Source organism: Hyposmocoma kahamanoa, unplaced genomic scaffold (genome assembly GCF_003589595.1).
Source record: "Hyposmocoma kahamanoa isolate Upper Pololo Valley unplaced genomic scaffold, ASM358959v1 62, whole genome shotgun sequence".
Lineage (NCBI taxonomy): Eukaryota > Metazoa > Arthropoda > Insecta > Lepidoptera > Cosmopterigidae > Hyposmocoma > Hyposmocoma kahamanoa.
This window is the reverse complement of record NW_020653850.1, coordinates 3,722,508-3,736,402: the sequence shown is the minus strand read 5'-3', so window position 1 is coordinate 3,736,402 and position 13,895 is coordinate 3,722,508. Positions and strand designations below refer to the sequence as shown.

Genomic DNA, 13,895 nt, shown 5'->3' with positions numbered 1-13,895 from the left:
GTTACTCGAAAACACAACCGTACTGCACGGGGTCCGGAGGGAAGAGCTATATTATTGTTCATCAGTATCCAACTGTAATGTCATTTGTCGAAAAGAGCAGCGTGTTCTCTCAACGCACAACTCTTGATAAGATAACTTTCTCCTTCATATCGTAAGTGTCATCTTATCGTAAGGGTTTAATTACTTCGTTTGCAGTGGCCTGATTTACCGCTCGCTTAATTTAAAAGTGTTGATTTAAGCGACGCGAAAGACTCTCTCAGAAGCAAGTCTTAAAGATGAAGATTATAAATAAACCCTTTAAAGCTTAAATGTATCGGAAATGAAACGTTTAATCTAGAAACGCTATCTTTGATCGCCAATTAACTATGACATTGAAGCAAAAGACTATCATTTTACGTCGTACAATAATAATCAGGCCATTTAAATTCCATCACCGCGTAGGTACACATGTAATGAGTTCTAACTGTCCGGTTCCCGCTTAGGAGTCGAATTATATCATTATCCTCGCGAGAATAACTTCAAGGATCGTTAGAACGCAAATCGATTTCCATGCACGGTGCGACGACAACTCTCGGTCCGCATGCATAACTCATATATCAACAATGTGTCCGAGCCAATCAAAACAGAATTAACATTCCTCATTCTTGTTGCAGACCTCGCCGCGTTACGACAACTACTGGAGAGCGAGTCAGGGGGAACAACTTGTCCGAGTTGTAACATGCCCTTTGACAAAGGCAAGAAGAGGAAGCTGATAGACACATGTGGACATGAACGCTGTTACTCCTGCATGTTCAGGAACGAAGCGTGCCCCATATGCGCCAGAAACAGTCAGGGACGGCGACCAGTGATGGAGCGCTACACGCCGTCTCCTCAGCAAGACCAGGACTGGCAGTCTCCAATGCGCCTTCCCAAGCCACCGAAGCCCGCCACATTGGCCCAAAGCTGTCCAACGCCACCACACACGAGAAGAAGATTTTTCCCTAGCCCAAAATCTCTTCGAAGTCCTTTCGGGCAGCGGTCCAGCCGTCGTTCACACGAGAACCACGTGCCACTATCTGGTAAGTAGCTTAATCGCACGCCATCACGAAATTTGCATATCTGTGGGCCCGCGCGTGGTAGCGCATTTGCATCATTGCGCAAGCGTCGCCTACAGCGTACGCAGCTTTACCTCCATTGATGCCTTCTTCGGAGTCTCATTCATAAGCAGACCGTTGTTCGCCCTCACTTTCCTGCTCTTTTATGAGGTTTTCGAGTTGGAAAGAGTCGATCGTAAATAATGGTGAGTGACAGTTGCAACATTCAGCACCCACGCCTGTACGCCGGATGTACGTAGGTTCTGTGGCGAACCAGTCTAGTGCATTTATTAGTATAGGCTAGACTTTTGCAATGGCTGCGCAGACATGCCGGCTGCGGACATTATCTCGGAATCTGTTACTTTATTTCCATTAATTACATCGGCTAGGTTTCTGACCGGATTGAAATATTCAGTGCGTTAATTCACAGCTGTTTCTTAATAAACTATTAGTTTCAATTCGCCTCGGCCCTTGCCCTTTTGTGGTTGATTATTAAACTGTCTTTGAGCCGTAACATTTCTATCTGTTACTTTGAATAACATTGTTTGAGTTATTTGCTACAGTTTGCAAATAGCACTTTGTTAATTACATCGAGCGCGATATTAAACATAATGGATTCGATTATCATATCTATTTGTATCGACTTACTGTTGTTATGTGTCAAACTTGACCCTTATACTGTTTCTAAAATTAGTTTGTTTAAAATTACTTCAAGGATTAGCTTTATGGTAGTTTATGTAACCTAAACAGTGTCAGTAAATGTAATTTCCTCAAAGAATCCTAGTGCAATGATGAAGATGGTATCCTGTGGAATAGTTTCATTGTCATTTTCATCAACCCTGCAGGACTCCCAGAGGAGGGTCCAAGGAGCGCAGCGTGGCCGAGCCTGGTCTTCAATAAGATCAGGTCCCTCTGGACCTCCCACTCGTCCCTCCCACAGGGCCTCAACCAGTTAACAGGCAGGACTACGTTCTATTTTTACATGGAATGTGGACTTTATAACGATTGCAACAAAACACCTTTTCAGAAAATCATTGAATATTTTAATAAAAATAACTTCGTATAAATTAATAAATTGCAAGTTGATTAGTTTATTAAGATTGATAATTTATAGTTTTATTATAGCCTCGTTTTCGTATAAGAAACAGTAATTTAAACTTATGCCGATATCTGCATATTTAAAGCCACACAATACAAATTTATTATCTATATAGACTATATTTTGATCTCAACTTCATAGTAATAAAGTAAAAAATTCGCCACTCCTTTTACGCGCGCGAACATAAATCAATCTCATTAAATTCATATCACGAAAATCTTAGAAATTTCATAGTAAATTAATCGGCTACCGAATATTGAATAAATTAGTTTAAATCGATTTCCAAATAAACACATCGGTATTCGGTCCACATTCCAATGAGCAGAGCAGACGAGTGGATGCCTTGTTTTTTGCACCTTTTTGCATTTGCATACGGCGGTATAGCCCTGGCAGTTAAAGGCACAGCTTCGGACCGGTTATTTTGTTCCTTCTGCATTCTGTGTGGTTTGCGTTTGATTTTCTAAAGCACGTTTCACACGTAAAAGACGTAGACGCAGCAAGGGAGTTTTGTTATATTCAACTCTACTTCGTTGCATCTAGCGCTAGACACTTTGCTGCGACTACGTTAAATGTTTGTGATAGAAACTTTCTTCTTTATTTTCATTATTTTATGCTATATTGTGATTTTGTCACTGTACATACAAGGTATTGGCATTTGCGTATTTATCTAAAAATAAACAACATAACGATATTATTTTACACCTGCTTACGTACTAAATATTAATATTATTAAGTAGGTGAGATTTTCAATTGACAGTCAAAGATTCCGTCTACAATTACGTTTTATATTCAAAATACATTTTTTAAGTGTTTTATTGAATGTCAGGATTTTTAACCACCATGATATTCAATCATTTTTTTGTGAAATTACTCCACTAGTTTGATAAGATTATTAATACAAAAATCGAACATTTAGAAAAAAATCCTTTGATCTGGCCGGATTTGAACCAACGTCTTCTAGCACACCTTGCCAAACTCTATGACAACTAAGCCACGGAACGAACCAGCTGACCTCACGGATTCTTCTATGTGCTTGTTGCCGAATCTTTGTATGTGGTTATTAACGACTTTTATATATATTTTTTAATTTATTTATATTGATTCTTTATCACAAAACCATATCAGATGAAAAAAAAATCATATTAGTCACGTGGTAGTAATCTACAATCAATGTTTAAGGGTTTTTGAATTACAAATGAGGAATTCTAATGTTCACATCCTATTAACAATTTGATCGTGTACAGTCGCTATAAATCGATGGTAAACATTTTCATAGAGACTTGACGCCAATATTCCTTTTCTTTTTTTTATAATACCAAGTGACGGGACGAACCAGTCATGCGTCTGGTCTATCCATAACAGTTGCAGCGCCACTCAGAGCTTTTAATCGCAAACATCTAACGAGCACTGCCAGTGCGCCCGTCAACCTGAGACATAAGTTGACAAGTCCTATGTGCCTGTAATTTCACCAGCATTTTGAATAGGGTGCATTTATATGTACTACATTTGTGAATGTTTTAGTAACAGTATTTTTCGCTAACGGTTGAAAGAAAACATCGTAATGACACCTGTGAATGTGGAAGAAGGTTCACAATCCTTTGAAAGCAAGTGAAGTTCCTAAGCCGTATTGCGCCAGGGTAGTGCGCTATAGTCTAAATCTTCCCTTTAGAGTCCACGCGTACCTAAATGAATGATGATGAACAGGATATATCTGTGACTCTAGTGGAAAGGGACAAGTAAAAAACCCAACTTTACAAGGATTTGATAGATATGATATTAAGCGTTAAGTGTTTTTCGCGTTTCCTTGTAAAGTTGACTTTTTTTACTTGTACCTCTTTTCACAAGAGCCACAGATATTATACCGGTGTTTCTTTGAAATCATTCAGTTTTGCTTTTCTATAATTAAAATAAAATGCAATGCGCTACACAGGTTGTTAAATACAATTTCGCCACGACAGACGTACGTGCAAATGGTTATCTTTAAAAATAATTTGCATTCGGATATATTTATCACGGTTATAAAAATGTAAATAAATATACGCTCGTACTGGTAAGCTGGTATTGTCATCGACTGTACAGTATCGTGTCCATTGATGTCTTCCAGATTCAAATCGAGATAATCGGTGACAAAAATTACATGGATTCGTGGGCGCGTGTGATCGTCTCTCGTGATAACAAATTGTATGGTGTAGAGCTCTATTATATTTGACAATAAACGTATTGTATCATTACCAACAACAACGGTACTATCACATGTTTTTAGAAATGTTCCAGTGATACGATTAAAAATAAAATGTTTGTTATCAATACAAATGTAGGCTTCATGCCATTTCAAAATCTATGCAAAGATTTTTATTATCTTGAAGAATTTGTAGAAAGATCCCGTTAATACAGAAACTAGATTGTTTATGGCCGTGTCATTTTTATCTACATCATCGGCATCATCAAATTTCTCTTTGTTTTTCTTGTCGTTTGATTCCTGCGCTTGCATCTTTCTTTTAATACTCATCCATTTACTACCGTTATATTGAACTTGGTCTTTGACTATATCAAGATTTGCAAATGTATCCTTTAGGTATAAAAAGGGCTACTAAAATCTAATAACAAAAATGTTTACCTACTTTATATCTTAGATTCTCACAAGCGTGTACCAACTGTAGGTCTCTTAAATGATGACGAAATACTTCTATTCCTTTTTCATGATATCACTTGATAACATTTAACTACCAATAACAGTTGCAGTGGAACTCAATGCTTTAAATCGCTTCGATCGATAAAAACTCCTTCGATCCAGCTGAATTCGAACTAACGTCTTCTAGCAAACCGTACCAGACCCTATGCCACCTAAGCCACGGAACGAACCAACGGACTAACCATTTTTTAATTTTTTTTTTCAATATTTTTTTCTAAGTGTTCGATTTTTGTGTTAATAACATCTGGAAATTTTAATTAATATAGTGAAAGGCGACATCTCTCGCCAGGACTGGTAGCTGTAAAGGTACTAACTGGGTGATAAATCTGTCATAGATTTCTCATAGATGGCGCTACGACTAAAAAGTCATTGAAAGACCAAGTACAAAGACACGACGCAAGCACATAGAAAAATTCGTGAGGTCCGTTGATTCGTTCCGTGGCTTAGTTGGTATAGCGTCTGGCACGGTATGCAAGAAGACGTCGGTTCGAATCCGACCGGATCGAAGGAATTTTTTCTGAGTGTTTTTTCTGTGTTCGATCTTTGTATTAATAATTATAACAAACTAGTGGAGTAATTTCACAAAAAATAATTGAATATCAATTCAATAAAAATTTAATTAACATCTGGAAAGTTACCAAAAATGCAAGTTATGACAGGGAGGGCAAACATGGTGGAATGTCGTCAAATCCTTTTCTCAGAAGCATCCAGCAGAGAAAAATTTCAAAATGGTAATTACACTGTGTTAGGCAAACAAAAACTCTTGTTCATCTTCGAGATTAAACTACCAATGAATACGGCCCCGAAAGATTCTATGAGATAAAGATCTATCAAATCGTAGGGTTGGTTTTGAGATGTAAATTACGTCGCTTTCTAATGTAAACTGGGATTGGAATTTAAATTAACTTTTCACTGGATATTAGGAATTTGAAATGCATTGGTACCAACTTAATGCAGTGCTGATCAATAACATCTCTATGAACTTTATTGTATTTATACTAAAAGCATTTTATAATGAAATTTCATCAGTATGCCTCATTACGTTAACATTGTGTATTTTATTTTATATGGGAAACCACAGCCTTAATTTAATTTTAAGCTTAACATATTTTTAGCCATTTTCGATTAGGCCAATTACAATTATTCACTGAAATAATTATTGTTAGTGGGCGTTTGGAAATGAAACTGTTTTTTCGGATTTAAATCGGTATATATAGTCTTATTATAGTACACATCTCTGCAAATTTCAACACTGTTTTATTCGTTATAGAGTCCATTGTATTCTGGGCGCGGAAGTATTTAGTTTTTATTATCAAAATTGTAAATTAAATTAAATACAACAAGCATTCGCTTCAAATTAATTATATTTATACGAAATATTGACAATAATTTAAAAGACTTGCTAGAAGCGTGGCGGTCACGGCAAACCCTTTTTTTAAAAGAGACTTCTAGTCAGTCACTACAATGGATCTTATGAGGTATTTTAAATGAAACTATTTTTCTATGTACTATCGCGTACTTGTTTTTTTTTCTCCGGCACTTGTAAATTGATTTCGACGATTTTTTAGTTAGAAAGGGGGTATCTCAGTATTAATTTCATTTAAATTTTGAAGAAAAGATTCCACCTACAAGAGTGGCAAGTTACCGTTTCACGCACTTTCCGGTAACGGATTTCAATAAGACCTGGCAAACAGATGTAATCCATGAACTTTTGAGTTTGGTTTTTTATTCTTTCTTCGCTAACATTAAATATAATTCCTTTTGGCTACAGAGTAATCAGGTAAAAATGTATACAAAACAAGTCATAAAACAGACCTAGTTAAATGTAACTCAATCTTGTAATCCCTCTTATGAATTCATTCAACAGTTCCCTTTACATTATGCCACCGATCGATCTTTCATTTCGAAACCTATCGACTACGTTTACACCACCCGATACAGCTACGATTTGTGTATTCAATTTGAGAAATAGGCAGGCGGAATGCCTTATTCAGAGTTTGTCTTACAACGTTTTTTCAACAATCAATCTACTGTGGCATGTATTTTCATTTTTAAGTGAGTTTTAATTATAATTGTACACCTCATCGTTCACGACTTATTATTAAAAATCGTATATTAAGGTCTGAAGGCATAAATATACTTAAAATTTTGCAATAGACAGAGCAAATGTTTACCAGTTTCTCATTTGCTTTACAGTGCTTCAATCAAAGAAGCTTGTAAATGATTACTTCATGTTTATATTGGTATATATACCCAGGTATATATTGCATACAGACACTAATCTTTATGTGTTTTCGTTAAAAGTAGGAGTTTAAGATTATATCCAGCGCATGATGAAGTTTTTTGTACATTAAAAATTACAGTGACAATTTTGAACTGTAATATTAGAATTAGTAAATATAAATTGGGTTGTGCAAAAGGTATGCAACTGTAAAATACTTTTAGTAGCTACTGCTCCTTGTGAAAGAGTTCGTCCAGGGATGTATTGCCACCTTACCTATATCCACCGCCAAGCAGTAATATGAGCGTTACACGCACGTGGAACTTGTCAACTTACGTCTCAGAGGACCGTGCGCAATGGCAGTAAACCCCCGATTTTTGTGATTTAAAGCTCTGAGGGAGTACTGCAATTGTTAAGGACAGGGGCTTACCACCAGGCGCACGATAGTTCGTCCCGTCATTGCGGTATCATAAAAAAATATGTTCTTTTTATTAACTTTTATCATCGTATTGCTTTTGTTTTAAGAGAGACGATTTTCAAGTTTTTATTGAATGAATGTTTTGCTACATATATTTTTTTTTAATAATATAAAGTTATAGTATAATTATTTATTATATAAAGCTATAATTATTTATTATAGCTTAATAAATAATTGTAGCTATAATTATATATAGCTATAATTATTTATTATATAAAGTTATAGTATAAATGACAGATTGTTTAATTTTGTTGAGTTTTTTATTTTTGTTTTTATTCTCAATACTTTTTATCTAGTTCTTGGGTTTTCGCGATTGTTACACATAGGAAATGAAACATATTTTTTTGGATCTAAATCAGTCAATCCCGTGACTGTGTTAGCCATGACTATGAGTTCGGTAAAGGGCTCGAAACGTTGGTTTGTTCGAATAAACAAATATATACGACTTACATCGGACAAAATACTTTGATTTTCAATTTGTAACAGTCGCGAAAACAGTAGACTCGACAAATAGTTATTATTTTAATAATATAGATCACTAAGTTCATTCTCCCCACATATAACAATAAACAATAATATACCTAACATTGTCAAATCTGTAGTAGGAGTTTGAAGGCCAAACTCCGATCCATATATTGATACAGTAGGAGGGTAAATAAGAACGGAAGTGGGACACCGCCTACAAGTATTGTCTTAAGGATTTGCGCCTACGTCGCTTTAGATTTGTGAATCAAATTTGTTAGGTCAGGTCTCGCAGTTTGTAAAGAAAATGGCTTGTGTTAAAGATTTCACTAAATATCGTGTAAAGGAAACTTCTTAGAATAATTGTTTGTTAAATGGAATATATAATAGGGGTTAAAGTATGAAATCGCCGATTTGTACTGAAAATCTAAATTGTTTATTTTTTAAATTTTTAACAAATTTATTTAATCAAAATAGTTGCCATTATTATCTATACATTGCTGCCATCTAATGGGAAGGTTATTAATGCCTTTGCGATAGAACTCCGACGATCTAGACTGCACAAACTGTGTGAAAGCATTTTGTACTGCCTCCTGGGAAGAAAACTTCTTGTCACGTAGATAATTGTCCAAATCACGAAAAAAATGGTAGTCCGTTGGAGCAAGGTCTGGTGAATACGGAGGATGACGAATGGTTTCTAACTGCAGTTCCTGAAGGGTCAAAATGGTTTCTCGTGCTGTGTGAGGTCTCGCGTTGTCGTGGAGCAATAATGGTGAAGATCGATTCATGAGTCGGGGCTGTTTTACTGCTAGTTTTGTCAACATGGTTCGGAGTTCGGCACAATAGACATCTGCCGTTATTGCTTGACCAGATCGGAGAAAACTATAGTGAATAACACCATGCTGAGACCACCAAACAGTTACCATTACCTTTTTATTGGTAAGTTTTGCTTTAGGACACTGTTGTGGCATTTGACCTGGGGTCAGCCATTGCATTTTTCTTTTCCAGTTATCATAAAGAATCCACTTTTCATCACATGTTACAATTCGATCCAATATTCCTTCATTTCTGTACCGGTTCAACAAGGCAACACGAGTTTCAACACGCGTTTCTTTCTGCAGATCAGTCAAATCATGAGGCACCCATTTTTCGTATTTTTTTATTTTATTGATTTGACGCAAGTGAGTCAATATTGTGGGTAAGGTAACGTTAAACCATGCCGCTAATTCCTGGGTAATTTGACTAGGATCGGCTTCCACTATCTCTCTTAATTCATCGTTATTCACCTGTGTGGGCGGTCTTCCTCGTGTCTCGTTCTTTAAGTCGAAATTTCCATCACGACAGCGTTTAAACCAAAATCGCACGGCGCGTTCATTAGTAGACCCCTCTCCAAACGCAGCATTGATATTGCGGGCTGTTTCTGCCGCGTTAGTTCCGCGTCGGAACTCGTATTCAAAAATCACTCGAATTTTCGCAGTATCCATCTTTCTTGTCTAAATTGAATAACAAAAACAATTGAAAGTCGATATTCAAATGTTTCAAATTTAAAAAAAAAAATCACAGAAACCATTTGAAAAAAGTTTCATTCGAAAACCTCAAACCATGAAGATTCTATGAAAATTCAAAGAACCTATTGCAATAAAACGGCAATTTCATACTTTAACCCCTAATATTTATTGCATAGTCATAGGTCTCAAAATATTACATTGGAAGTTATCACAGTGCACAGTGGACGACTCTTCTTCGCGTCACGTACAAGTATATACATATAACTTAATTTGCAATTTTATTCATATAATTTAATTCTACTTTTAATGAATTGCATATTGAATTATTGATAGAAAGACCAAACAAACGCAAAGAAAATTCTGTGTAGTTTATATTATAGAAGCATACATGGTAAATACGTGAGACTTATCGACTTCGTCGTCTTTTTTATGACGTCAAGCAACGGGACTAACAAGTCGTGCGCCTGGTGGTAAGCGACACGCCAGTCCATGACAGTTGCAGTACCACTTTGAGCTTTAAATCGCAGTGCTGAGGGGCACTGCCAGTGCACTCGTCACCCTGAGACATAAATAGACAAGTCCCATGTGCCTGTAATTTCAAGACCGGAACACAGTAATGCTGACATTACTGCTTGGCGGCAAAAATAGGTAGGTGGCAGTACTTCCCTGGACGGAATGGAGAAGCTCTACAAACACGTCTAGGAAGTAATAGCACCTCCTTCAATAATATTAAGACAAATAATGTATACAAAATTCCATGGTTTGAGATCATGAATCTGGTGAGATAATTTGAAAGTTAAATGTACATTGTTTTCTTGTATAATGAACTACATAAATATCTCACCCGAACATATTATGCATTAACAGTTATTTCACAACTCATATATTCAATATTACTAAACAAAATAACTCAACTGAAACAAAATGAGTCAACTCCACTAAAGCGTTAAACCTAAACATAAAAGTCACGTCACTAACAATAAGCATAACTTAACCGTGACTTAAAATGAACTTGACCATGTAAGTTGATACTTAGCGCCTAATAATCACTTCCGTTCGACTGAGAAGCATTGGGGCACAGCATTATGTTACTCTGCTTTGAGACAATGTTAAGAGATAAGGTTCATTATTACATGAACCGCTCACCAATGCCTTTGTTTATTTATTTATGTCATAAAATTACTCAACATTATAGCAAAATACCAGGGCACTGTGAAATTCATAAATAGACAATTTGTATTAATAATTCACAGACGACCGACGTTCATCCATCCGCTCACAAAACCTACATTCATCACACACAGCAACCGCTCGCAAAAACATCACGATCTGGTGCAAGGCCTGTACTCTTCATCGGATATCTATCCGAAGCAATTACTGTCAAATAAATAATACTCGACCAAATTCAATGTGAAGTATGAAGCTTCATTCGCATCGTGCGTCTTTTGTTTTGGTTCCCCAGACCTCCAGATACAATCGGCGATTTACTGTGGGACACAGTTCGCACCGCCCGCCGGCACTGCCAGCAGACGAATTTATTTAGCGGGGGGACGTACAGGCGCACTAGTTGCGCCACCAATTCTGTGCAATCGGAATTCCCTCCCAAAATGCCACCTGCAAAAGTCAGTAGACCATAATACTTGTAATCTTGAATCCTATGATTACACATGACATATTCTTTAGTAGCAGTAGAGCTCTTTGTAGTTCGTCCAGGGTAGTACTGCCACGTTATCTATTTCTGCCGCCAAGTAGGAATGTGATTCCTAAGGCATTACTGTGTTTCGGTTTTGGAGGGTGAGGGTACTGGTGGAATTACAGGAACATGGGACTTGTCAACTTAGGTCTTAGGGTGACAGGCGCAGTGGTAGTCCCCTCAGATCTTTGCATTTTGAACCTCTGAGTGGCAGTGTAACGGTTATGGATAGGCGTGTAACTTACCATCAGGAGCACGACTTGTTCGTCCCGTCACTTGATGTTATAAAAAAGACATATTTTTGTATCGAAACAATCGAACTACACTACAATCGAAAATTTCAAACAAAATACACTCGTTATTCTATCTCACGTGCACTTGTTCAACATAATGACCCCTCATACATGTCAGCGGCCTTGACAATGCTTCACATTTCTGTAACAATCTAGTAACAATGATTGACAATTTGGTAACAATCGTTGACATTTCGTAACGTACACGATGCGTCATCAGTAATGGTACCTTTGTGCAGGATTTATTTATATGTCATTAGAAGGTCCGGTTAGAAGGCGCTGTTATAAGTTGTATTACTGTGTAGGTTCCTAACAGTGTTTAGGAGTATAGTTCATGTTCGGAAATCATAAAAAAAATGATAATAAAGAATAAATTGCTTAAAATTGCGTGTATTACATGAGGAATAAATTTGCATTAAGGGTCTATCTAACAAAAATCTATTTTGTATTTATATTGTAATAAAGAAATACCTAATTGGTACTTGGTACTTTGTGTAACGGGCTGGTGTCCGCAACTCGACGTCAAGGCGCCTATTTTGCGTGTGATGGGTGCAGGGTCCTACTCGTGCCACCCAAGCTTCTCCAGGAATCTCAGCAACCTCCTCGGTTTGCTGAAGACTTCGGGGAGCGACCTCGGCACTCCAAGGTACTTCGCCCTGTAGTTGGCCACGCCGAAGCACTGTAGTAGGATGTGCATAGAGGGCTGTCTGTGATACCTAAATTGCAAAGGTATTTATTGTATGGACCATCACTTGTTAGGGTGGCAGTTAGAATGCGAAGCTCTTGCCTTTTGAGTTTAATTACTTTTCGAGATAGACTGGCGTTGAGCGTTGGGAGTGCTTCCGTCGCCTGTCTACAAACCGTGAGGGTAGTTCATGTATTATTATGAGAAAATTTTGTACCTTTGTGTATAGTTGTTCTGGACCATTAGTAGGGGAGGGATACTATGGATTCTGGTCCTACAGCGTCCGTCTCCGACCTTTTTCTGGCTAGTTGATCTGCTGCGTCATTGCCACGTGAGCCGCTGTGTCCTTTAATCCACTGTAGAGTTAAGTGGTTGTGTATATATACCTCCACATACTTGACATATATCAAGTTCTGAAGTTTTCGTGATTGTTACTATAGGAAATGAAACTATTGACCACATTTAATATCATTTCAATTATTTTTTGTGAAATATACTCCACTAGTTTGTTATAATTATTAATACAAAGATTGAACACTTAGGAAAAATTCCGTCGATCCGGCTGGATTCTAGTAAACCGTACCAGACGCTATGTCGACTAAGCTATGGAACGAACCAACAGACCTTATGCATTTTTCTGTGTGCTTGTTACAGGCACATTGCTTTTTTGTTTTTTAACGACGTTTTGCCGTAGTGCCTCTGTGAGAAAACTATTTCTGCATTCAACTAGGTATCTTTACAGCTACCAACAGCTGACTAGGGATGTCAGGATGCAACTATTTTTTCTGATCTAAACCACATATATTGTTGTTTTATTAAACGAACCAACTTTTCGGGCCTTTTACAGGTCTCTACTTTATATGTACTTACCAAAGCAAAGTGGATTTTTAGCAAAACAAAACCTTATGGCTAATTACAATCTAGCCATTTTACAAGACTAATAAGCAATTTTAATTTAACATAATTTCCTAATATGTAAGTAACTTATGTAAAGAAATTGTCCATTGAAAAAATCTCTTTTAATATTAATTCAGGGGAATACACTTCTTTCATGTGTTGATAGTCTTATTAACACTGGCACTAATATTTATTTTATTCACTATAACTTAACTACGCTAATTCAAAAGGTTTAGTTCTACGCACTATATTTGTATAGTCTAGTAGCTGTCTAGCTTCTATGTGATGATGAAGTCTATGTTCGTGAGCTTCGGCGTACTTTTTCAACACTTTATCTACGGGCTCGACATTCAAATCGCGATGCAGATTCTCGTTTCATATATACCAAGGAGCACCTACAATTGTCTCATAATTTTATTTTGGAAGCGTTGTACGAGTATTATCTTCTTAGTTAAAAATAACACAAACTCCGCTTTTGCTACCGCCAGAATACATATAACACATTTACATGAGTAGAAGAGACATTCATAGGCTGGGTACTACCCACGAGTGCAATGTCATCACAAAACCTGCCCTGGAGCGTGGGAGAGAGTGTTTTTTATACTACCCGGACTATGTAACCCTGATCAATGCTCTACAGAAACTAGATACACCACGCTATAAAACTTTTGTTCATTCATTTCTTTCGATATGGTGAGTGCCTAAATTTTGTTAATAGCATGATTCTTATGACTAATTTATCTTTTATATATACGATACCAAATGACGAAACGGGCAAATCTTGCGCCTGGTGG

General features: G+C 36.9%; 1 protein-coding gene across 4 annotated transcripts in view; it reads left to right on the top strand.

The window, feature by feature from the left end:
* Positions 1 to 13,895, top strand: part of LOC113229833 (protein TANC2) — a 268,124-nt gene that overhangs the window by 237,523 nt on the left and 16,706 nt on the right. For 3 of the 4 annotated variants that reach the window (XM_026463516.1, XM_026463515.1, XM_026463518.1), the window contains exons 2-3: positions 654 to 1,058; positions 1,919 to 2,032. In XM_026463516.1, coding sequence (XP_026319301.1) covers positions 654 to 1,058; positions 1,919 to 2,032 — 519 coding nt within the window. The remainder of the gene's footprint in view (positions 1 to 653; positions 1,059 to 1,918; positions 2,033 to 13,895) is intronic. The other variant, XM_026463517.1, reaches the window with a different exon arrangement.